This window comes from Kryptolebias marmoratus, linkage group LG15 (genome assembly GCF_001649575.2).
Source record: "Kryptolebias marmoratus isolate JLee-2015 linkage group LG15, ASM164957v2, whole genome shotgun sequence".
NCBI lineage: Eukaryota > Metazoa > Chordata > Actinopteri > Cyprinodontiformes > Rivulidae > Kryptolebias > Kryptolebias marmoratus.
Window position 1 is genome coordinate 16,371,645 of NC_051444.1, and position 21,890 is coordinate 16,393,534.

Below are 21,890 nucleotides of genomic sequence, written 5' to 3' on the forward strand. Positions count from 1 at the left end.
AACAACCTCTACACAATAAAACAGGAAGTGAGGTTGACAAAGCTGGTTAACACAGAGCAGGACTAAATCTAAACCAGGATCAAAGCTAACAACAAAAAAACCCCATCAAATCAGAAACACAAAGAACAAATCTACAGAGTATGACAGAAGAGGAAAAACTGGACCTGAACCTGATAACCTTATCCCAAACATTTTGTGAGATGGTGTTAATGTGGGTCATGTTACTTATTAACACAGTCAATGAACTGATTTTTAATTAGCCATTAATAAATTTAAAAACACGTTTTGTCCAGATAGATAGATATAGTTTGTTTGTTTGCAGCTGACTCTTTCCTTGGTTCACCTGTAATCAGACAGGGTTTCAAGGTAAATAACAAAAACTGGCTGTTCACCTAAATCAGTCACTAATTGTTGTTTATGTTTTTCAGACTTATGTCATCGTCTTGAATAAAGCTCAGCAGGTGTCAACCCTCCAGTATCAACAAATAATCCTCCAAGACATCCTCCTCAGATAAACAAAACCCTTTTTTTATTATTATTTAAAAAAATTTTTTTTTTTGTTCTGCAGTGAATCAGCTCTCTTTCTCGCCTCTCTTTCCTGTAGTCTGTCCCTGCTGCAGCCTCCAATCGTCTTATTGATCTCAAATGAAACACAGAACTCATCAATAAGGTCTTAATGTGAATTTGTTGTTCAATCAGTTGCCATTTAAATCATCCAGCTGAAGTCATGCAGGCCATCTGTTTTCTGCACATCTCACCAATTTGCTTTGTCATTTTCGGGGGAAAAAATAAAAAATAAAATAGAAATCTTGCAGTTCTCACTTTATCCTCTCCTTGTTGCAGTGTGAATCTGTCTGTAAGAATCCAGGAGTCACATCCTTTATATCCGTGTTGAAAATAAATGCTTTTCCTTTATCACTAATACTTCTGCTTGCCTGTTCTTGTGCTCTAAATGAGGTTTCATGAATGTCACAAATGAAGTCCAAATGCGACTCCATTGATTAGGCTGGTAATTAAGATGTAAATGTGGTTGTGGGGTTGGTGAGCGATCGCACCTGCAATAATAGCAGAGCGCTCTGAACATTACCAGGAGTCTGACTGCCTTATCGATGCGCTGGGTTAGCTTCTGTTTAAGTATAGGCTCTGCACCTAATTCCTGTTGTTTGCTAGTGTTGCATTGAGCGTGCACTGGCAGAAACTGAGCTACAAGGCAGTGACAATTTTCTCCAAAAGGGTGCAACCCTGTCTGGATTATCTGCTCAGTAAACTGCGGCTCTTGTGTTAGCCACCTGGTTAAACAAAGGAGGCGTTAACAGTTCGAGTGAGAATCACCTTTCGTGCCAAATGCAATTAATGTGGAAGAGTTTGTCGTGGAAAGGCTTTCACGTCTCATACCTACACACAGCGATGATGTGCAAGAGTTCAAAGCTAGACCTGCTTTATGTCAACCTCCATTATGAAGGACGGGTGATCATGTAATTGCCTGTGTTTGTGTCTGTTCGCAAAATATCACATGAACCAATGAGTGGATTTTATTGAATTTCTAAGAAAGAATTTGGGTGTACATCTACAACTGTTTAACTTTTAGAGTCAACCCAACCCAAGATGATCACCACAACTAATCGAATTTTTCAGTTGCAAAAACTGATAAAACTCAAGCTATTTTACAGATATTAAGGTAAAATTTGGTGTGATAGAAGCTGAGATGTATCCCTGACTCATACTCCGAGGGCTAACAGATTGTGCAAGATCTTTGCCTCTAACTTTCGCAGAAACTGTTGGAGTCAGTCCTGTTTGTCTGTTAGCATAATATCTGATGAACCACTGGGTGGATTTTAAAGAAACTCTCAGAGAACAATCATTGCCTGTACATCCCCATCTCTTTACCTTTTGGGGGTAAATCCAATTTATGATGGCCACCGCAGCTAATCAACATTAGCTAACAAAAACGTTTCCACAACTCAGTCAGTTTTTCCGATATTAGGCTGAAGTTTGGTGGGGTAGTAGCTGAGAGTCTATCCCAGTACATATCCTGAGCACAAATAGATCACAATATATCTTTGTTTAAAACTTTTGCACGCAAGATCGTGAGTGATATGCAATCCTTCAGGAAATTCTAGATTTAGTAATGCATTAGATTCTGCCTCTGTTGGTTTGAAGTCTTACAGAGAAATGTCCACTGAGTTTATAATTCTTTCATACAGTGACTGTTTTGAAGTTCTGCAGACGACTCTACTTTTTTTAATTGCTGAGAGTTGCAAGCATTTCATTATGCGTTCGCACATCGTGTCGCTCTCCGCGCGATGAACAGATGCGAATGGAGCAGAGCAGGCATGTGCAGCCGCTGGCAGCCCCGTAGGGTCCAGGCGCTCACACGTCTGTGTTAACAGTTTAGCTTCAGTGCCAGGTAGAGAATGAATGACACGGGGCAGGGTGGCACATCCTTGGAGATGTTTGTCAGGAGATGTCCCTCCCTGCTGCATGTTTACACTCACAGGGGCCACACTTGGCTGTTAGCGGGGAGGAAAACTGGGAAAACAGCCATCTTGTGAGAGCCAAGTCTCTTACTGTGAATATTAAAGAGAGACAGAGCAGGCGAGAGAGGGACAGAGAGAGAGAGATATCTGGACAAAACAAAGCTGGGTTTGGAGAGCCCGGAGCACATAATAAGAGCGGCTCTTTCACTGCACACCCAGGGCACTCTGGAAAAGTGGGGAGGCCGCTGAATAGGAGAGGAAGTAATAAAAAAAGCAAACTTCTTTGAAAAGAGTCCTACGTGTGTGCTTGTGTGAGTCTGTGTATGTGTGTTAGCTCAGATGTATGTTTGTAAGTGTTTTGTGCCGCTGTCTGCCTGCTTGTATTTGTGTTTTTTGGGCGAGGTAACATGAAATTCTTCATAAGAGACCGAAAGATTCCCGTTTCTGCCCATACTCTAATATCACTAAAGTAAATAGGTGGAAATTGGGTGAGACTTATGAAAAGGTAAGGCAATCTGTGTTTGTGTTTTGTTTTTTTCTCCTCTGCAGAGTTTGAAAAGAGGTCGAAAAGCAACAGCATGCCAAACACGATGAGCCAAAAAGGTAGGAGGCAGAGTAAAAGGGCAGTGGAGTTTGATGAGTGTCTGATTGCCATTCTGTCTGACATGCAGCTTAAATGAGCTAAGAGACCATTTGATTTCAGCACACATACAAACACAAGTGGGGGCAGTGAATTGTCTGGCTTTTAGGAATTTTGCGTCAGCACAAGAAGAATCTGTTGCACTTCAATTCTTCAGGAACATTCTCAAACTCATATTTTCTTTTGTTTCTTAAGACAAACTGTCTGCACTGGCAAATACGGGAAACAGGAAGAAAAGTGGTAAATTTAGGAAGTGGTGGCGACTACCTTGAGTTTCCCCCTCAAGGTAGTCTTTTCACCAGCCGTCAGGGACTTGACTTCTCTGATGTCCCGTATCCGACTAGACTTGCACAAGTGGGGTAAATAAAGAATGACAAGCCCTCCCTTTCACCTCCAGGCACCCCCNCGTCCCTCCCTTGCTGCTTTCTGTTTGCTGCCGATTTGGTAACAACAAAGTAGCAAAATGACATCTTATTACACCTCTGATTCGCTCAACGAAAGACGTGCCACTATTTTTTTGCAGACTTTTTAAGAAAAACAAATGTTGCCCTTCATGTTTTATTATGTGGTTACAAAAACAGACACGCTCACAGCGACTTCCCCTCTGACGGGCACATACACTAACACGCTTGTAGAACTCTCTCTTGTGTGGTTACAGAGATACACACAGGAGGACCTCACATAGAGTTTGTAACACGGGTTCCTGCCAGCAGATTGTTGATTTTTGACCACGGAAACCTCAGCACATTCTGATATGAGCTGGTGATGGTTTGAGAAAGTAATTAAGGCATCATATGTAATGCTGTTTGCTTTGTTGGAACTGTGGAGAAGCGCAGAGGAAGCAGATGACTAACTGAATAGACGAATTACGTGCCGCCATTTCTACGAGTTCAACAAAAGTGAGTTGCTCTGTTGCAGCCAGTCAATACAGCCACAAATAAGGAAGGAATGTCCCAATAAAACAGTGGATGTTCAAACAAAAAAATGAGGCTTTGAGTCTAAAACCTGAAAAATATGAATCATTTTTTTCTTTAATATGAATAATCTGTGTGCAGTGTAATTAAGGAAGGCAAGCTGTCAGTTTTAAAACAAAACCAGTGAGGGTTTATAAGAACAGTCACCAAGCAGAACCAGTAGTGCCTCCTTCAGGTGCCAAAAAGAGAGTCTGGGAACGCCATGAGTGCCACCCAGCCACCCCCATACCCATTCCTCTCCCTCTTCAGCTTCAGCTGGAACAAGATGGAGATCAATAGCTTGTGTTTGCCCATAGCAGTGCCATTCCTCAGCCGGGACACTGATGCTAACTATCAATAGCAATAAGGGCCTGTCTGAGACACAGTTAACTGCTCGCCGACCAGCACAGCTGTCTGGCAGCAGCTGATAAACATCTTGTGCCCAGAGTTGCAGCAAATGAACCACTTGTTTTGACTTTGTGGGTGTATTTACTGTAAGAATGTGTGTGCTTTTTTGGGTTTTACGTGCCGTGTCTGCTGGCTCGGTGGTTATCTGCACACCGCTTTGTTGTGTGCTTCTGCAGGTCGCCCGGCTTACTCAGACATCGCATGCGTATGCCCTGTACGTTCCGTGTTTACGAGCGTGTGAAGTAATGCCCTGATAATTCAAATGCGTAATTTTGAGTTTTGCTTCCAGGTTCCCTAAAAAAATACATAAACACTCAGCTTTCTGGGGGTGATGTCTGTAATTTCTTCAAGATGTCTGGAGAGTTCGGGTCCTCTCTAACCTCCGAGTCTTGGTGTGGCGGCGCGGTCCGCCTCCGTTCTGTGAAACGTCTCGCCATCTAAGCATCTCTCTTCATCCAAATACCATCCGTCAATGTCATATGAAAGCAGAGTGTGTTTTTCAAGAATTCGAAGGAGCTCAGAAGAAAGGCGTCTTGGTGGTCGTCCAGCATCACGGTGTTTCTCGTTAATGCAAGTCAAGCGAGCCTGTTTAATTAGATACAATCAAGTAAATTTGTATCATAGCAATTGAAGGATTTAATGATTGCATCTCTGTGACTGAGGGTGTCTATTCAGAGAAGAAGACGATTGCAAAATAATGAGAAACAGGCATTAGGTTAAAAAGATTAAAGAAGAAACCTGAAGGTATGGTTTCAAACTTCTCATGACCCGGGTGCATATTTTAGATATAGGGTATTTTTTAAATTAAAATGTCATATATAAATATGTCATTACAGACTGAATACATGTTGTTTGAATTTAATTTAGCTTTACAAACACACTTGCATAGTTTTTTTATTTGGTTTTTCGAGTAATAAAATTTTAAGCACCCTTGTTTGCAAAATATGCAACAAGATCCAGATTTCTGTTTTTTTTTTTTTTTTTTTTTTTTTTTCACAACAATGTGTCAGACTGCTTTGTGCGTGCATCCCGACCGAATGCTGTTTATTTCAAATAGGAATGCTGAGAAAGCCAACCGAACCATCAACAGAGACCAGTATTCCATCAATTTTTTTTTTTTTTTTTTTTTTTTTTTTTGTCTGAACACTTTCTGTCTGTGATACCTGGTTTCCAGGTCTACCAATACAGGAACGAGACTCAGTAATAAGTGAGAGGTTGAGGTTCTTCATCAGAGATGGGTCAGAACACTTATTTACAACTGAAACACTCTCTCTCTCTCACACTCACAGACACACACACACACACACACACACATATTCATCCTGAGTAAGCTGAGCATCACTGACTGCTACACCGGTACATGCAGACCCACTCTCTCTCTCGCTCTCTCTCTCACACACACACACACAAACACCACACAAAGAGTGATGGACGTGTGATGAGTCAGTGACCTCCTGCACCTCAGTGACACCCCCGAACATTTGCTTGTTTCCCCTCAAACAGGACGGCTCTGAAAAAAGGAGGAGGTCAGTGGAGATCATGTAAAGACAAACTGATATGGGGTGATGCTCCAGGAAGTTGTCATGGAGGGGAAGGGGTCAATGAGGGGAGGAGGATGGGGGTGGGGGGGATTGGGCTGCGGGACACTTGGTGGCAGGACTGCTGGAGGACAATAGAGAGGGTTTGATCTCTTAATTAATGGAGGCTAGTCCCTGCCACTGCAGGTACTGAACTTCTGATGCAGGCGAGTCTTTTAGAGAGAAACATGCTGGGGAAGACAAAAGTAATTTCACCTCATACTTCATCTCAGCATTTGTAAAAAAACAAATAAATAAATAAAATGTACAGCATGGTCTCTTAATTTACAAATGTATACAGATTCTTGTATATACTTGAAGTCGTTTTGAAATTGTACATCTTGGCAAAGTTATTCCTTCACGTGGGACATCTTGAACAAAGCTTTGCTGAACCTTTTTTTTTAACGAGTCATACAGTGACAGCCACTGTGAGTTGATTGATGGAAAATGTGGGCCTATTTCTCTGTTTCTTTGAGCATGAGGCCAGCTCACAACAATCCCTTTAATCAAGCTCCTAATCCTTTTGAAAGACGTCAGTGTGCCATTAATAAGGCCATGCACGACTAGATATGTGTGTTCGGAGTGATGGAGGTCACCAGCAATTAAAAACACAAAGGGAATTTATATATATACATATATATATATGTAATTGTCGTGAGATCTCCTAAAAATAGAAGCCTAATTTAATAGATCTTTAAAAAAGTTCTCTTAAATCTGACCTTTACCTTCTGAAGTGTAAATGAGACTCGTGGCTTTGCGCGTACATTTGACACGAAGTTCTCACTTGTTAAGCTGGGAGACTCGGCATCCTTGCAAACCTTCGGGTTTTGCCTCCTCTCCCTGCTCTGCTCTGCGCTGACGGTCGCGCGCGCACACACACACGCACACGCACCCTCACGTGCAGCTGACCCAGATGAAGGCCCGATCCAGCTCGTTGTCATTCTGCAGGCGTCTGCATCGAGCGGGCCCGTGAATAGAAACCCCACCACGTGTTGAATACGGTGTCAGACAGCTCGAGTTGGGGGGGGGGGCTTCTTGTTAGAAATACACCGTGTGAGGAGGGTCACTAACAGATTCCACCGCTTTAAAACTACCACATTATGCGCTCAAACGCGCCGTGTTCCTGCGTTATATGATCAATCATGACATTGTCAGCGATAATAGTGAGTGATGGCGCGCGGGCAGGACCCGCTCTGATACGGCGCGCGCGCGCGCGGCATCGATTTGCGCGCGACACGCCAAAAACGCGCAGCGTGCGTCAAAGACTTTGACTCAGAATGGGTCTCTTTTGTTCGTTTTGACGACGAGCGCGTTGATGTGACAGCTTAATTGCTATTATTATTATTATTATTATATTTTATTGAATAAAAAAATAATTTATTTTTTTGTATATTTTATGTGATGATTAATGGTGGAAATATGAAAAGCTGAGATCATTTCCGTTAGTTTTGCTCTTGCAGGTTTCAAATCTGAACTTTATTAGAGCTGCTGTATGATTAACAACAACAATAATATTAATGTTAATAATATGCAGATAAATGCGTGCCCAAAAAATAAACAAATGCTAAAGTCAGAGTTTGGAACTTGTCCTTGGGTGTCACTCAGCCCTGACTGTTAACACTGTATCCCGCACCGTCCCGAGTGAATCCCATTTAAACCGTCTGCCTCTCGCCTGGGCTGCAAATCACCCTGTTTACAATCTCACACCGACACTCACATCAATTAACTGCCCATTGATTTTCCCGCCCGGGACATTACAATATTGCAGTACAATATCCTTTTTTCTTTTTTTTTCTTTCTTTCCTCTTGCAGCATTTTAAACTTTGGTGCTCATAATTGCTGGGGGCATTTTTTTTTCCAGAGGTAAACGCGCGTTTATCTCTGATAGTGATCTTTTTTTTTTTTTTGACTCTGATGGTCACAACTTAAATTTCCATTTCATTATCTATCAGTTGAATTTATGCCTTTTAAAGCAATAAAAGTTTGGGTAATTTTCTGACATAACGCAGTGAAGAAGAAGACGAAAGAAAGAAAAAAAAGAAGTAAAAGAAGATCACTCAGGGCCATCAGAGGTATTTGATTTCCCCCCCTTGCTCTCTTCTCTTTTTTTCATGAATAAGTAAATAGTAAGGCTAGTCGAAACTAAAAGATAGCTGACACGAGAGTGGACCAGATCCATCTAGCCCGCAGCTGCTCTTTAAATATTCAGGGAAAAATAATGGCATCCGAGGCATCACCTATAGTAACGTTATTATCTTCATTTCTCAAAATCAGCCCGACTGAGAGCTTCGTTTATCTTTTTCAGGTAATAAATCTGCTCGACTCAGCGCTCACTGGAGCTCCCGGGGGACCTTTTGCTCCCCTAAAAACATTCCAACTCAGGGCACACTCCTGCTGGAAATAATAATAATAATAATAATAATAATAATAATAATAATAATAATAATAATAATAATAATAATAATAATAATAATGAGAAGATGAAGAAATAAATAAAAAATAATAACTGGCGCTGCAGTTGCATTGACTTTAACAATATTACAATTAATTTTCAGTTAAAAAACAAGTATTTGAATTAACAATATTAAATCAACTGTCAACTAAATTTTTCACAAGAACAGATTTATTTTTATTTATGTTACTTTAAACAACCACCAGATGATGGTGGTTTAAAGACGAGTTTTGTAATAATTCAGTGTGTCCATGTTGTGTCTGAGAGCCGAGCTGTCTCTGTCGAAAAAGGAAAAAAAAAAAAAAAGTTTGAGTAAGAAATTAAAAGTTTCATTTATCCCCATTCCCCATTCGGATGAGCAGACTTGGTTCTCTGCGCTTCCTTCTCTCACTGATCACCATCCCGGCGCGCGCAGCACGTTTGGGTCTGCTGTGCGCTCTCAGATGGAGAGAGAGAGAGAGAGAGAGAGAGAGAGAGAGAGAGAGAGAGGGAGGGAGAGGGAGGGAGAGAGGAGGGGAAACTAAGGAGAAGGGCTGGCAGCAGGAGGAGGAGGAGGTGAGTGGCAGTGTGACTGAGCAGCCCGGTGGCCAATCGCGTCCCCGATGGGCCGGGCTCCGCGCCTGTCCCACTGCCGCACGGGCCCTCAAAGTTTGTTTATTCGCGGAACAGCAGTGCGTGATGAAAACGTGTTAGTAAGTAACTCCCTTTCTGTTAATTACAATTAAATTCATATGAAAACAAGCCCCGCTCGGGACGACGAGCCACGCGGCGTGGACTTTTTTTTTTTTTTTTGGTTTTGGAGAAGGAGAGAGCGCGGTGCCGTTTTTGGTTTTTGTTTTCTTTTTACGCGCGGGGAACATGCTCGCTGTTTTGCGGGAGGCGGGTGGTGGCACGCGCACCGGCAGCCCCCGCTTCTTCTTCCAACTCCTCAGCCAGTAAGGTGCTCAACGCGAGACACAGAGCCGAACTCCCCCTGCGAACAGCTGAACGCGAGGAGCCGAGCCGGGAACCGGGCGAGCTGCGGAGAGCCACAGAGCCGGAGAGGAGAAAGTTGGTTGGAGCTCGCGCGTCTACTTCGGGGTGAGGTGGAAAGGGGGGGACAAAAACAGACAAAAAGCAAACTGATCGCGTCTCCAACCACTGTGAGAGACTGAAAGATCCCGTCGCAGGAATGGACTTGAGAAGCTGACATCCCCCCACCCCTCCTTGTAGTGGTCAAGATAAAGCGCTTGGCTCTGGCTAACACAAGGGGTTAAAGCGTTTCCAAAGGGAGTTTGGAAAAGCCAGCCTTTTTTTCCCCGCACGGATCAACTCATTGGGTGGGAGCTGAGAGAGAGACAAGAGTCCCCAGCAAATCAGGAGCTAATTGATTAAAGAGACTTCATTTGAATAGGAGGGGGGCTGGCGAGGTGCCAATCGCCTTTCAAAGAAGCCCCCATCTCCCCGCCACCCCCTCCCGCTCCACACACACCCCCCACCCTCTCTCCTGTATGATTAATCGCACGGCATTATTGATAATCATAACGGGGCACATGCGCGGTGGATGGGGCTCGATTTACGAAATTTTTGAGGAGGTTTTGTAGTCATTTTTTTTATTCTTCGCCTGCTGATGTGCCAGCCAGCATGTCGCGGAGGAAACAAGCGAAGCCGCAACACTTCCAGTCCGACCCTCATCTGCCTTTAACGGAGCACAATGGTGAGTCCAAAGTAAAAAAAAAAAAGAAAAAAAAACCTGTGAGCTGCTTTCATCCCGGAACCGAGAATTTCTCACCCTTTTTTTACTTTTAAACTTTTGTTGTTTTTTTACAGAGAGGAAGCAGATCGTTAAAGTTAATACAACAAATTGGGTTTTAGATTGTTAACTTTTATGCCTTTACTTTTTCTTTCAAAATATCAGGTTTTCTTTTTTTCTTCTTTCTTTCTTTTACAAACAATTTGAAACTAGCAAGAATAATTTATCATCTCGCTTCAAACTACTTTTGGCGTCTTTTCTTATCAGGATTAATAAAAACTGAGATAATAATTTAAGAAATCATTATTTTTTATTTCTTTTTTGTAGCATTTGAGTTTCAGGTATGTGTTTAAAGTTTTCAAACTTTTTTTTTTTTAGGTCTCACATTTATGTTTTTTTGTTTTAATTAATGTAGTAAAGTAAGAAGCCCCACCGGGGGTCCGGTCTCTGCGCTCGCACGGGCCCCTCAGTGGGTGCGGGGACAGAAATGTCCCCTCCGTGTCTTCTCCGCGTCTCAGTCCAGCCCTCAAGAAGGCTGAAATGTCGGTCTGTTACGAAAGACAGAAAAAACAATCAAGTCTTTTCTTGTTTTGCACACTGGTGGGATTTATTCCCACGATTTGGATAAAAAAAAAAATCGAATTTCTATCACAAAAAATGAGTGGAAATTTACAAACATCTTTTTTTATTATTTAGATTTGGGGGGAGTTGTTATCAGTTTGTTCATCTTTTACACTTTTCTTGCATAAAATGAAGAGAAGTTTGGCCTGAACTCAAAACACGGTCGGATTATTTCTTTAATTTCATTTGTATTTTATTGCAACACTAACAAGTTAAAATCCTAATCAGCGCGAGTCAAAAATAAACCAGACTGTTTCTTTTTCTTATGGAGATTTTAATGTTAACCCTTCTACCTCATTACTTTAAAAAATATGTGTGTGTGTGTGTGTGTGTGCTGCGAGAATACTTTGTTTGGAGAGTTCCGCTTTAACTAAACCTGAGACGAGTTTGTACAAAAAGTGGCATTCAGGGGTTCAGATGAATGACTATGAAATCCAGCTGTCCGTGGTTCAAAGTCCGACAAAAGCATCAGAGTTAGACTTAATTCAATCTGTTCCCGTTTTGATAAGAAGAGAATATTCACATGAAAAGAATCAATAAAAGTTTGATCAGGCAGTAGTGTTAGATAACAGAAAAATGCTTCATCTTTCTCTTCAACCACTCAGCAAAAATAATAGGAACAGCCTAATTTCCTATTTTTTGCATTACAAAAAAAAAATTGCCTAGCTCTTTGAACAAATTTAGCTTGAAATGTCTACAGTTTGGTTATTTTAATCTGTTAAAAGGCCATAAATAAAAACTATAAAAAATTATGAAATTAAGTTTTTATTAATATTATTGTTGTTGTTGTTCTTTGGAGATCCTTAAATTTAATCAACCAACGGTAAACATTTTCAACAACCTCCCTGTGTTCCAAATAATCCTAAATGCATGTGCAGCTCATTTGAAATATTCCAGGAGGTCATGTATCGAAGCGTATTTACGGCCCACTTCATGTGATTTTCAGGAACTTGCGACTTGAATTCTGAGTGCTGTGTTTTTTTCTCTAAATCTAATAAACAAACACTAATAGCAGTGAGACAAATTCAGACTGCTAAGTTTTCCTAATCAAGTCCGATGCTTTCCCACATGCTTTAAAAATACCTGCAAGTGTCTCGTGTGTGTGATGGTGGGAGACGTGAAGTTTGGGGGCATTTCTCTGAAGCAGTGTTTGGAATAAACGGGTCTTGTGGAGAGCTGTGGGATCCGGAAATGGAACAGAAAGTCATTGTGATGCTCAGGGCTGTAGCTGCTGGGAGGTCGGGGCGAGAGCCGCGGAGGGTGGGATGCTGAGCTGTTTTAACCTTTGCCAGTGGCCCCTCCGTGCCGAGGTGATCAGAGTTCAGGGCCCAGTGTGCTCCTCTCAGCCTCGTCATTGACCGTGCTGATCGGAGCTGCAGGCGGCCCGGCGAGGCCTGGCCTGGGCTTTTTGTGCAAGTGTTGTGTAGCTGCAAGGCCATATCAGTGTTGTATCCAGCCCCTCACGCCCTATCAGAGTGCCCCCCCTCCCAGAAAGGAGAGTGGCAGGCAGACCCCCCCCCCGCCCGCCTCACACTGTTGTTCCCTTCAAAGGAAGAGGGCAGTTGCTCGTCAAGTTGCCAGTGTTTATGTGGTGTGAGTTTAGGTGTAGCATGAAGGACTCGCTTTGTCTTTTTCCCTCCCCTTAAGCTTTAACCGTGTCACCGGGGCAGAGTTTGTGAGACTCGAGTCTTGTCCTGGACCATGGCAGCTTTAGTGGAACCCCATCTAGTGTTCAGTGGGATGAGTCCTGAGAGCTGGAGAGGACGTGAGCAGAAACCCTCCTGAAGTTACAAGTGTCAAGAAGCTCACAGAGGCCCCCAGCGAAAAAAAAACAATGTAGGATCTCTCAAAACTCTTATCAGCTTTTTTTTTTAACTAATCCTTGCTTTCTCATTTCTCAGATTCACACTCCGAGTTTCTGTCCTGCTGCTCTTTGTTTTTTTCCTGACACCCTTTTTAGTCCTGCACACTGTGCTTTATGTACAGATTCTATCAAAGTTTTACACAATCCTTCATACCTACTTGACTTTATCTTAATTTTAATTCGATGTTAATCCTTGCTATTCTGGGACTTAAGCCTAATGCTAGCATCTGCGCTGTTGGCTATACTTCTCTTATGGGGACAGTGGATTTGAAGTGATGCATTGACTCGGTTTTGATCCGTCTTTTGGTCAAAAGTTGACAAAGTTTATGGAGCAGATTTTTTGTCATACAGTCACAGAAGTTGGTCGTGAAGTGAGCTACACCGTCTTTATTGTTGTTTTTTTCTGCCAAACTTCAGATAGAGATAGGCAAGATGGAACCGTCTATTGAGGAATTTATCAGTTGTGATAAAACGTCATTTATGTTTCTCGATTATTGGCATAGAAATGTACGATTTAATTAGATGATTTTGATTTTTCAGTTCTAGTTTTAGGATGATTATTAAATTTGCATTACAAACTTTAAATTGAAATATTTGTCGGATTCCTTTAAATTTACATTACATCCTTCGTATGCTGCTCATATTGCTTGTAGTTTATACTTAATATGAATTTAATTATTAAAAAATATGATGTCTTTGCCAGTAAATGTGACAAAACTTTACTGTCAAAATACACAAATAGTTTTGTATGGTATGTTTTATAGATTTTAATGTATTTTAGTTGTATATGTTGTACATATGTTTGTAAAGCCGCACTTAAGTGAACATGCACGTTTTATTAATGATTAACTTTTAAAAGTTTGTTCTATTTGTTTCGATCTCACACATTGACTTATGATTAGTTTTCCTTTATAATTACTTGTGTAAGTCAGCCTTGAGAAAAGGAAAAAAAAAGGTGTTTACTGAATTCGCACATTTTTCGCTCTATGAATCAGGCACTTTTTTTTTCTCCCCCAAAATTAACGCTCAGGGTGTGGGTCGGCGGGTGGGTGGAAAGGGGATTTAACATGAAAAGTTATCATTAAAGTTGAATCTTCTCTGTTTGCATGGTTTGGTGGTGTGAGGGCCAGGGTTTACTGTCATGGCAACTTTGTGTTATCCAGTGTCTCTGAGCGGAGAAACATTGAGGGAGATAATCCCTGAATTAAACAGGATCTGCTTTGAGTCGACTGAGATGAGCAGGGCCAGGCTGTGCCGACGATCCCCGCCGCTCCCATGCTGCGTGAACAATGGGAAGGCATCCTGTCTCTCTGTGGGGCAGGGCTGCACTTCTCTGGGTTTCATTTGCAAATGAATTCTTGGCCCTGATGAAAGTGTTGAGGGGCTGGAGCTACAATGAAAGGGATTCATAGAGAAATGCAATTTGTAAATCAACTTGTATGTTAAATAGTGAGATTTTAGTGTGACAAAGAGGGGAATGAATAAGGAATGTCTGGAGCACAGCAGTGGCTCTGGGGGCAGGGTGTCGTCCTGCCTTTTTACTCCCTGACTCGTCCTGTTTATTAAAATGGAAAATTTAAAAACCTGTTTCCGCGTGCATGTCAATAGGGGTCATTGCTTTCGAATTATTGTCTGAGCAACAGCAGACGGTGTTGTTTCTGTTTTACTTGTTTTATGAGCCGGGGCAGCCTGTTTCTCAGTTTTGGCAAGTTTGTGATGCTTGAATTTTAATGTAACTCATCAGTTTTTCCAAAAATTGTTTTTTAACACATTATCTTTATTTTTGATTTCATTTTTAAAAATATTTTTTTTTCTGCATTTATTTATTTATTTATTTATTTATTTTTAAACAAAAGTGTTTTGACCTAAAGGGCAATTTTCCTTTTAATAAATACCAGATATTTTACCGTGATAAATAATTTTCTGTCACTATTTTTATCCGCTACAATATTTACAAGAGAATTCTTTCAATTCTTCAGTTGTTTTACTTTATTCATTGTTTGTGTGTAACCACTTTGAGCACCACAGGCTCTGTTGTTTTTGCCTCACTGTGACTCCAAAGCAGAGTGGATACAAATTAGTTTAGCGACATAGATAACCTGTCCAAGATGCCCATAGTTGGCTGAAAATGAGCAAAGTTGACAGTGAATTGAAAGTCTAATAAGTCCTTCAAATGCTTGATTTGCACAGAGTGGACAAGTAGACGTTGAAGGGCATAGAATATAGGAAATCAATGCTTTACTATGAAATTTCATTAGGACTCAATGTCCTCAATTCACTCTGGTTTATATTTTGATGGATTATCTGAAGAAAATGATTACCTTTGCTTGCTTGATGAAACTCAGATGTACATCTTCAAAGATCACTTTTATGCATTATTTGCATAGTTCTCATTGATTTTTGTATTCTCTTTTATCATGTTTCAGAGACCACTGCACTGAATAAGGCTTTTCCCATTTTTGTTGGCTTATTGTTGCCTTGAGATCATTGTTTTTTGTGAGCACATCAAAAGGATAAGTGTAAAACTGATTAAGTTAAGATTAACAACAATGGAATTTGAAGAGATAAAGCTGCTTCTTCAGCTGCAAAACATCTTTAATCACTAATCCTCTGTTTCCTCTTTTTCAGGGGACACAGAACTTTGCTCTGAGGATGCCCCCTGCAAGGAGTCAGACGCCCATGTCTGTAACAGATGTTGTGCTGAGTTCTTTGAAATTTCAGATTTCGAGGAACACCAGAAAAATTGCACTAAGAATCAGTTAGTTTTGATAGTGAATGAAAATCCTGCCTCCCCTGCTGGAACTTTCTCACCTGGCTCTCCACCCTATATTCCTGATGACCAGATGAATGAAACACCTAATAACACTGATCAAACAGAGCCCAGTGACCTTTTAGAGCCCAACACGCTTGAAAAAGACGAATCCATGGATGTGGATGTTTCTGGAATAAGTAGCGGTCACGAAGAAGAATACAGCCAAACTGAGAGCGGGAGCCCTATCAATACAGTCAGTAGTCATGCGGGCAGGGGCACCTCAGGCCCTGCTGTGGGTACTTCAGCAGTCTCTGCCTCGTTACCTCAGCTCAGTAACCTAACTGAACTTGGGAACTTCTCCATGATCAACAGCAATGTCATAATTGAAAATCTTCAGAGCACTAAAGTGGCTGTGGCTCAATTCTCCCAAGAGGCCCGATCCACTGGCGGCCCCAGGGTGGCTGTGCCAGCCCTAATGGAGCAACTTTTAGCACTGCAACAGCAGCAGATCCACCAGCTGCAGCTTATAGAGCAAATTCGCCATCAGATTCTGTTATTAGCCTCCCAGTCCCCAGAAATACAGGTACCCCCAACTTCTGCTCCAGGCTCAATGGGGCCTGCTGCCAGCCCACTGACCACACTTAGCTCACATCTCTCTCAACAGCTGGCTGCAGCCGCAGGCCTCGCACAGAACCTGGCGAGCCAGTCAGCCAGCATTAGCAGCCTAAAACAGCTGGCTGCTGCAGCACAGCTACCTCAGTCCAACCCAAGCAGCAGTGAGACATCTCAGAGCATTACCACACTGGGACCATCAACAGTCAATCCTCAGTCCACTGATAAGAGACCTGGTGTTATGAGTAGCCTCCACTCTCAGCTTAGCAGCTCCTCACTAGCTAAGTCATCAACACCAGCTTTTGGAATAGGAGGCTTGTTAAGCTCTGCAGTGAATCCCCTTCTACCTCAGCCCCCACCTGGAAACCCCATGTTCTCTAGCTCTCTGCCCAGCGTTGGCACCACCGTAGAAGACCTAAACTCTTTAGCAGTTCTGGCCCAGCAGAGGAAAGGCAAGCCACCAAATGTAACTTCATTTGAGCACAAGAGCAGCTCTGACGAGGCTTTCTTCAAACATAAATGCAGGTTTTGTGGCAAGGTATTTGGGAGTGACAGTGCCTTGCAAATCCACCTTCGCTCTCACACAGGCGAGAGACCATACAAGTGTAATATCTGTGGTAACCGATTCTCTACCCGTGGTAACCTGAAGGTACATTTTCAGCGTCATAAAGAAAAATATCCACATATCCAGATGAACCCGTACCCTGTTCCTGAACATCTTGATAACATACCAACAAGCACAGGCATTCCATATGGCATGTCTATGCCCCCTGAAAAACCTGTCACCAGCTGGCTGGACAGCAAACCAGTTTTGCCCACTCTAACAACTTCAGTCGGTATGCTGCTGCCGCCAACCATACCAAGCCTGCCCCACTTCATCAAAAAGGAAGATCATTCAATAGCCATTACTAGTCCTTCTGTTACTGCAAAGAATGACTCAGGAGCTTCTGAGCCTTCAGCTAAAAGTAATGAGGGAGTGTCTGAAGAAGGTGAAGGTGCAACTTTGCCTACCTCAAATGGAAAAACTGAAGAAGGCAGCCATTCCTCAGGCTTCATAACTAATGTGAGTTCTGCCTCAGAGAGTACTGCAGAGTATACAACTTCTAATAGCCCACCCATGATGACCAACCCACTCATGCCTCTTCTGACTGACCAGTTCAAGGCAAAGTTCCCTTTTGGAGGCATCCTGGATCCTCTCCATGGGTCAGAGACTTCCAAGTTGCAGCAACTTGTGGAAAACATTGACAGAAAGGTGACAGACCCAAACGAATGTGTTATCTGCCACCGGGTACTGAGTTGCCAAAGTGCTCTGAAAATGCATTATCGCACTCACACAGGGGAAAGACCGTTCAAGTGTAAAGTCTGTGGTAGAGCATTTACCACAAAGGGAAATCTTAAGACCCACTACAGTGTCCATAGGGCCATGCCTCCTCTTAGAGTTCAACACTCCTGTCCTATTTGTCAGAAGAAGTTTACAAATGCTGTGGTTCTTCAGCAACATATTCGTATGCACATGGGTGGGCAGATCCCCAACACCCCTTTGCCAGACAGTTATCCAGAGTCCATGGTTTCTGATACTGGCTCATTTGAAGAGAGAAACTTTGATGATCTGGACAACTTCTCTGATGATAACATCGAGGGGATGGAAGATGGTCCAGATAGCAGTGTTCCAGACACACCAAGGTCTGCTGATGCTTCCCACGACAGTTTATGTAATTCTCCATCTCCTGCTGAAATGGCTAGTCAGGAAGGACAAGAAAGAAATGGCCAGGAAAATGCCCAAAGTAATGAAATGGAGGAGCTCCCAGCTACCCATATGAAGGTTACTTCAAATGGCTTAATTGAAGGTGATTGCCTCACTAATGATTCCTCATCTCTAGGAGGAGATATTGAAAGCCAAAGTGCTGGCAGTCCAGCTGTGTCAGAATCTACCTCCTCCATGCAGGCACCATCCCCCTCCAGCATGCTGCCACAGCTACGAAAATCCCCAAGCCTCGAAGAAAGGCACCAGAGAATTTTATCTTCTGACCACACCGGTGCAAGTCTGTTGCACTCTCATCCCTCTAACATTGGAGCCCTAGATCTGACATCTGTCAATCCCTCAAAAGACCCTCTGGGCATGATATTTCCCTTTCGTGAGCGTAACACCATCAAGAACACATCCTGTGACATCTGTGGGAAGACCTTTGCATGTCAGAGTGCCTTGGATATTCACTACCGAAGCCATACCAAAGAGCGACCATTTATTTGCACCGCTTGTAACAGAGGTTTCTCCACCAAGGGCAACCTCAAGCAGCACATGCTAACTCATCAAATGAGAGACCTGCCCTCACAGCTCTTTGAGCCATCAAATACCAGCCTGTCCTCCAGCCCCACCCCTTCCCTTCTCTCTGTTGGGTCTCTCAACAAACCTGAGGTCAACGGCTTCTTCCATAGCCTCCACCAGGAAAACAAGGAAGTCGTCCCAGGCCTGGTCACATCATCAGCCTCCACGTCACCAGTACTCTCTGCTGCTCCACCACGTAGAACACCCAAACAACACTTCTGCAACACCTGTGGGAAGTGTTTCTCCTCTTCCAGTGCTCTGCAGATTCATGAGAGAACCCACACAGGAGAGAAACCATTTGCCTGCAGCATCTGTGGCCGGGCTTTCACCACCAAAGGAAACCTCAAGGTAAATGTTGAAACGCTCAGAAGGTTGTTGGTCTCTTATAAGTTTGTGCGTGAGAATGTTGGTAATATATATATATATATATATATATATCAATGATATATATATATAGTCTCAGGCCTCCTATTTAGTTTTATATGGCTTTTCAGCAAACTTGACATCTAGAGGTGATAATGTTGTATAATTAATGAAAGGAACAGTTTTGTGGGGGAGAAATTGCTTGAAAAAAAAACAAAAAAGCTGATTCACACAACTAAAATGACTGCTGGGGAGAAGTGCCAGATTGTGAGATGACTGTAAGAATGTAGGAGTGATTTGGTGCAATGAGTTAATTACCACAGTGAGCTAGATCAGTCTATGTTTTTTCCATGGCAGATTGGAATTGTCAAAAACTTATATCATTGATCAAAAGCATTAGCTCAACTATCTACAGAAATTCAAGTCCACAGAATATAAAATCACATATGGTTAATTTCTAATCAGAGAGGAATATGTTATTTTTTTATTTTACTTTGTGTGGTTAATCTTTTTCTTCTCAAAACATTTAACTAGACTGAATAATAATCAGAAAAAAGCATCTCAACTTTTCTTTAGGAAGCTGTAAATAAATTACATTTAATCACAACTGTCTGTGTTTAAAGATTATGAAAGAGTGAAAATCTTTGAGAGCAAAGGTTATTGGCAGAGGTGAAATGTCACATGTAATACTGGCCTGAGCAATGAAACTGGACAGAGTAATTTTGGCTCAACCTCTGTGGTCCCCTCGTGAGATGAGCAAATTAAAGTTTAGATTAAACACCACGCATCAGCCTTGCCAAAATAAGATGTTTACACATGTTTTGCAGCTCATGCGGCTAACTAGTCTGCTGCACCCAGGGTGTGAAGCTATTTAATTACCGTCAAGCATTATGATTATTTTTTCCATTGCATCATCTCATGTGCAGCTCCTGTGGCCAAGTTTTGTAAACAACACTAATTTTCATCCCTCTCATTGCTCTTTGTCTTTGCTCTGCTCCTTCTATCCCTTTCATTTCTTCCTCTCTCTCCATCTGTCTAGGTTCACATGGGCACACACATGTGGAACAGCGCTCCTGCCAGACGTGGCCGCAGGCTCTCTGTGGATGGTCCAATGGCCTTCCTGGGCACAAACCCAGTCAAGTTTCCTGAAATCTTCCAAAAAGACATGGCATCAAGGGCAAGCAATGGGGACCCGGCTAGTTTTTGGAACCAGTACGCAGCAGCCTTCTCCAATGGCCTGGCGATGAAGACAAATGAAATCTCTGTTATTCAGAATGGAGGCCTTCCGCCCATGTCAGGTGGCGTGGGAAATGGGGGGAGCTCTCCCATAGGTGGCCTCACAGGCAGCCTGGACAAGCTACATAACACAGAGCCCAATACTGCTCTTGCTGGTCTAGAGAAAATGGCCAACACGGAGAATGGGTCCCACTTCCGGTTCACCCGCTTCATGGAGGACAATAAAGAAATCGTCACCAATTAGAGTGTGCTCATGTTGGGCTCAGAGACGCAAAGATGCCTTTAGGCATTCCGTACGCATATGTAGACACACACAGAAGAAGACAGAGAAGGAGAACAAGACGAGGATAAAATCAATTGAACTGTTTTGCTCGTCGTTGAATCTTTACAAACACTCGTGTGAAGACAAGTTGCTTTTTTGTACAATGTACATGTCATAGTTTTACGGAGCTTATTTATTAGTGATTATAACCTTGCTTGAAAACAAGTGGAAGCATTAACAGTTAGGATTTGTTTATTTTTAAAACCAGAATGGGTATGTATGGGTGCTTTGAAACTTAGAAAATCTGGTAAAGATAACCTTACATTGGCATTAAGTTATTTTCTGTCTGTAGTAGCTATAACCGAACTGTCTATGTTTCTGTGATGCATTAGCCCTGTAATAAGCAAACAAACTTGCTGTAAATAATGTACACTGATCTCCTTTAGATGGTCTAACTTCTGTATGTTTCCCTCTCCTCTTGAGATAAAACAATGACATTCAAGCAAGGGACAAAATCATGTTTTAGTTCCTTTTTTTCCTTGTTGTTATTTACCTATATTTTATTTAAAGAATACATAATATTAAAGTTTGCTACATTTCCAGAGTTTCTTTAGTGTTAACTTGTTTTGTTGTTACAGTCTCTGTGTATTGTACTTTCAAGTTCTTTTGTTTACTTTAATATTTTTACCCCTCTTTTTTGCTATTTCTTTGTTAAGAGCACGTCATTTATTCAGAGCGGAGTAATCTGTCTGGTACATTCTACAGTTTTTTTTTATTTTATTTTTTTTATTACATCTATTAAATCCAGTCCCTTAAAAAGGATTCTCTTTTAGTTTCTCAGCTGGATTTCCACATTGCTGCTGCTACATCCCAGCATCCTCACTGACATCAAGTGCAACGTTATGTGCTGAAGCTTCTGTAAGTACGTTCAAATGTGGAAATACAAACTCCCCTGCAAGAAAATGTACATAATAACTGATCACACGAGACATCCAACATGGCCAGGGGGACAAACTGATAGTGTTTTTATAAATATAAATATATATTGGGTTTGACAACCTTCGGACTGTTACATGCACTTTCCTGGAAAGTTGGAAGATCTTTATGGGTCCAGTTTCTCTACACTTTAATACCTACTAACAACTAAGATACTGTAATTCTTTACTCTAATAATCAAATACATCAGTTTTCCAAAAGAAACTTTGTGTGTTTTGTGTGCTTTTATTCCTTGCTTACAGCTGTTATTTACACATCTAATTTTAAAGCTTAACAAGAGTTTAAAAAAATCTTGAAGCTTTTTAAAAACGTCTGGGTGCAGTAATGATATAAGTTTTTCTGCTCTGTAGTTTAGGATGAATGCAGGTTTATCAACATAATTTGCAATGTGTGCTGCAGAACTCATCACCTAGAAGCTAGCATAATTAAAACTAAAGATAAAACCATGCAATAAAAGGCTTTTAAAAGGAATTGTAAAAGTTTCCTCCAGTTGTTTATTTATACAGTTAAGACTAATTTAAAAAAATTGTAATATCTGTTTAAAAAATAGTCTCAGCTTTAACTCTATCATCATCAGGTTAGTCATCACATTATATTCAAGTTTTAGGGACATGTTTTT

General features: G+C 41.8%; 1 protein-coding gene across 2 annotated transcripts; it reads left to right on the plus strand.

Moving 5' to 3' along the window:
• The first annotated feature begins 9,044 nt into the window (after nt 1-9,044).
• On the plus strand, nt 9,045-20,879 carry sall1a (spalt-like transcription factor 1a). 2 transcript variants are annotated; one of them, XM_017423645.2, is made up of 3 exons: nt 9,045-10,203; nt 15,353-18,762; nt 19,817-20,879. In XM_017423645.2, exons 1-3 carry the CDS (start codon nt 10,131-10,133, stop codon nt 20,255-20,257), a joined length of 3,924 nt encoding a protein of 1,307 aa, XP_017279134.1. In that variant the 5' UTR covers nt 9,045-10,130; the 3' UTR covers nt 20,258-20,879. The 2 variants fall into 2 exon arrangements, with proteins under 2 accessions (XP_017279134.1, XP_037835920.1); XM_037979992.1 differs by lacking the exon at nt 9,045-10,203 and adding an exon at nt 12,478-12,696.
• Nucleotides 20,880-21,890: the final 1,011 nt, after the last annotated feature.

What these genes read in the sequence shown, in the direction of transcription:
- sall1a (XM_017423645.2), top strand. Translation starts at nt 10,131, where the DNA reads ATGTCGCGGAGGAAACAAGCGAAGCCGCAACACTTCCAGTCCGACCCT. An exon ending in GCCTTTAACGGAGCACAATG is followed by an intron (nt 10,204 to 15,352) that starts GTGAGTCCAAAG and finishes CCTCTTTTTCAG; the next exon opens with GGGACACAGAACTTTGCTCT. An exon ending in CCACCAAAGGAAACCTCAAG is followed by an intron (nt 18,763 to 19,816) that starts GTAAATGTTGAA and finishes CCATCTGTCTAG; the next exon opens with GTTCACATGGGCACACACAT.